The sequence below is a fragment of the Phoxinus phoxinus genome, assembly GCF_949152265.1.
Source record: "Phoxinus phoxinus genome assembly, chromosome: 5".
Lineage (NCBI taxonomy): Eukaryota > Metazoa > Chordata > Actinopteri > Cypriniformes > Leuciscidae > Phoxinus > Phoxinus phoxinus.
The window spans coordinates 43,393,223-43,396,555 of record NC_136880.1 but is presented as its reverse complement, the minus strand read 5'-3'; the positions used below and the strand labels follow the sequence as shown (position 1 = coordinate 43,396,555).

The following is a 3,333-nucleotide window of genomic DNA, read 5'->3' as shown; positions in this document are numbered from 1 at the left end:
GACACCAGAGTTTCGCATTTCACGAGAGGGAGAAAAAACAGTTTCGGGATCTTCCAGAAGAGCCTTCGAGCTTAAACCACACTGAGATCCCGAGTCCATCACAGCAAAGCGCGAGGAGCTCTCATGTCATCCAACACGGACCATATTTAAGAGTTTCTGTCATCATTTATGGATCTGCGGTGACCTAATGCATGAACAAATCATCCAAAAGAGCTAAAATCAGGTACGTCCCGTTTCAAACAAACTCACGCGCTCTTAAACATTACTTTTCACAGCAATGCGTTTTTGGTTCCCAAAGAATCATTAGCGATCAGTTCAGTTTCCTACAACATTTTAATAATCTAAAAAAACCGTTATCCACTATAAAGCGGTTCGACAATCTAAAAAAACCAAAATTCAAATTCAAAACAAACCGTTGGTTTAAAAATTGTATTTAAAAAAAATCAAACCAACGGTTTAGTTTGACCGTTGAAACGAACGAACGTTTTTAGAGCGAAGGTTCTTCACGGAACCATCCGATACCAATATACCTTTATTCCTAGCGTGAGGTGTTTGTTTTGATGTTTTGTTTGCTTATGTTTTTGAAGCGATGGCATCTTACCATAGCTTGGATGATGACGCAATGGCTTTGATGGTCCACGACACCAACGCGGTGAAGAAGGAAGAGTTCGCGAAGGACGAGCCGGTCCAGTCAGACCCGAGTTCCGACCCGAAAGCGGACCCGTCCCAGAAGCCTCCGTACTCGTACGTCGCTCTGATCGCGATGGCCATCCGGGAGAGCTCGGAGAAAAGACTAACCCTCTCCGGGATCTACCAGTACATCATCACCAAGTTCCCCTTCTATGAGAAGAACAAGAAGGGATGGCAGAACAGTATCCGACACAACTTGAGTCTCAACGAGTGCTTTATTAAAGTTCCCCGGGAGGGTGGCGGCGAGCGCAAGGGGAACTACTGGACCCTCGACCCGGCTTGCGAGGACATGTTCGAGAAGGGGAACTACCGGCGTCGGAGGCGCATGAAGCGCCCGTTTAGACCGCCGGTGGCTCACTTCCAGCCGGGGAAGTCTCTCTTCGGAGGCGACGGATACGGAAACTTCCTACCCGCCCCAAAATACCTCCAGTCCGGCTTCATGAACAACACCTGGCCGCTCGCTCAGCCTCCGCCAACGATGAGCTACGGGTCCTGCCAGATGGGCAACGGGAACATGGGGGCCATGAAAGGACTAACGGCCCCATCCTACAACCCCTATAGCCGAATGCAAGCCATGGGCCTTCCGAACATGATGAACTCGTACCACCAGCAACACCATCAGGCCCAGCAGCAGCAACAGCCCTCGCCGGTTCCGTCCAACAGCGCGGCGGCCCTGCAGTTCACCTGCTCCCGGCAGCCGGCCGAGCTCTACTCGTACTGGGACCACGACGCCAAAAACTCCACGTTACATTCGCGGATTGACATTTGAACCGAATCACGCCTCACTCGAGGGACTTCGAATTCGGTCGATCATCTGAGGTAAACAGGGTAACTTTTTGTTGCTGAAGAACCAACACTAGGCTACCTGGACAGCATGGATCTTTTTATTTTTATTTTTTATATTATAAATCAGTAGTTTTGATTCTCGACTTCAGGATAAAAGGTTAAAAAAAAAAAATCATAAAAATCGAAAATTACTTTGTTTGTGGACAATGAGAATAGCCTATTTACACGATTGGTTTGGGACCATTGTGATTTTTACGTTTTGGATTGTCAAGCCAGCACTTATTTTCTATGCTTTCAATAAACTGTTTTGATTAAAATGTCGATGTAATTGGAATATGTTAGAGGGGTCTGTTATTACAAGAAAACAAACAAAGAAAAAAACGCTTACAAAAAAACAACAACAAGAAAACACACGATTACGCTCTAAAAACAAAAAACGCAGGGTTGTTTCAACGGTCAAATATGGTCAAAATAAACCGTTGGTTTAAACATTTAAATTAAGTTTTTAAACCCAACGGTTGTGTTTGTCCATATTTGACCGTTGAGACACCAGCATTTTTGCATAATTTACAGTGATATTCCTGCTCTTGAGAAGAACGGCATAATTATAGTAATTAATTTACCGTTAATGTGATTGTAAGACCCGTTCTTCAATTCTGTTTAATTTCGTTCCGTGAAAAAAATCGTTCATTGTGTTCTTTCACAAATTAAACGTATTTTTATTGTTCAAGTATAAAACCATATTCGTTTTTGGTTTAATAAAAACGATTCGAATTGGGCGATTTATTTTTTTCGTTTCGAAAAATCAGTTCTCGTCAACTAGCTATTATAGCCCATGTTATTTGTATATGTTAAATTCAGTTAAATAGCTATTTATTTATATATAGGCTGTTTTATATTCAATTATGGCCCTGCATTTTATTTCAGTCTTTTAGCTGCCATTTCATAAATATTATAGGCCTACCGTAAATACGTCGAAATTATAATATTTACATTACATTTCTGAAATGCATAACTTGGACACGGTCACCTCTGATAACAGATCACTCTAAATGTAATTATAATGCATTTTCTGTAAAGCTGCTTTGAAACTATATTGTGAAAACCGCTAATAAATGTGAATGTGAATTGAAAGGTAAAAATTAAATCCCATAAAACTATCTCAACTGGCTTTTTAAACCATATGCGAAACTAACACAAGGTTAAAGAAATAAAACTTTAGAGTTTTAATAAAGAAATAAAAAAAAATGTTTTTTTTTTTTTTGTTGTAACGGATTTTAAAAAATAATACGGATTAAAATACAATTACTGTGATTAGGCCGACAATAATTTTAAATGTCTGAAGGAAATATTGTTTTTGCATGAATATTATACATGTATAAACACGCATATCTTTCTCTTCTGTCTCTCATTACATTCCGTGATCAAGGCCAGATTTAACGAACGTTCGTGAGAAAACGAGAGAAACTCAGTCGCTCCATATTTCCACAATATACAATAACAACAGCTGAGAATCCTGTCGCGAGACTAAATAACTCAAATGTAGTCTGAATATAAATTATGCATGTACAATTGTGCATCTCCTCAGGTTTATTTCCCGTTGAATGACCGTAAGACATATTTTCATAATGTCAAAATAATAATAATGGAAGCTTTTCTCTACCGGCCTGCTTTAAATCGTCAATTTTTACGAACAAAATACTGACAGCATTTACAATCACCCAAATACATTAAAATGCATAACTGCCATAAACACCATAAACCTCCTTGCATTTATTTTAGTTGCAGGCCGTACGTGAAAAACTTGCATAAATATGATTGTTATTTAAACTGTGTTTAATTTGAGCATTTAAAGCT

At 39.7% G+C, this 3,333-nt stretch overlaps 1 protein-coding gene across 1 annotated transcript; it reads left to right on the top strand.

Moving 5' to 3' along the window:
- On the top strand, positions 1 to 2,627 carry foxl2b (forkhead box L2b). The gene is made up of 2 exons (XM_079612965.1): positions 1 to 223; positions 588 to 2,627. The coding sequence occupies exon 2, from the start codon at positions 590 to 592 to the stop codon at positions 1,457 to 1,459; it is 870 nt and encodes a 289-aa protein (XP_079469091.1). The 5' UTR covers positions 1 to 223; positions 588 to 589; the 3' UTR covers positions 1,460 to 2,627.
- The last annotated feature ends 706 nt before the right edge of the window (positions 2,628 to 3,333 follow it).

Bases quoted from the DNA above. Each gene is read 5' to 3' on its own strand.
- foxl2b (XM_079612965.1), top strand. From the start codon at position 590: ATGGCATCTTACCATAGCTTGGATGATGACGCAATGGCTTTGATGGTC.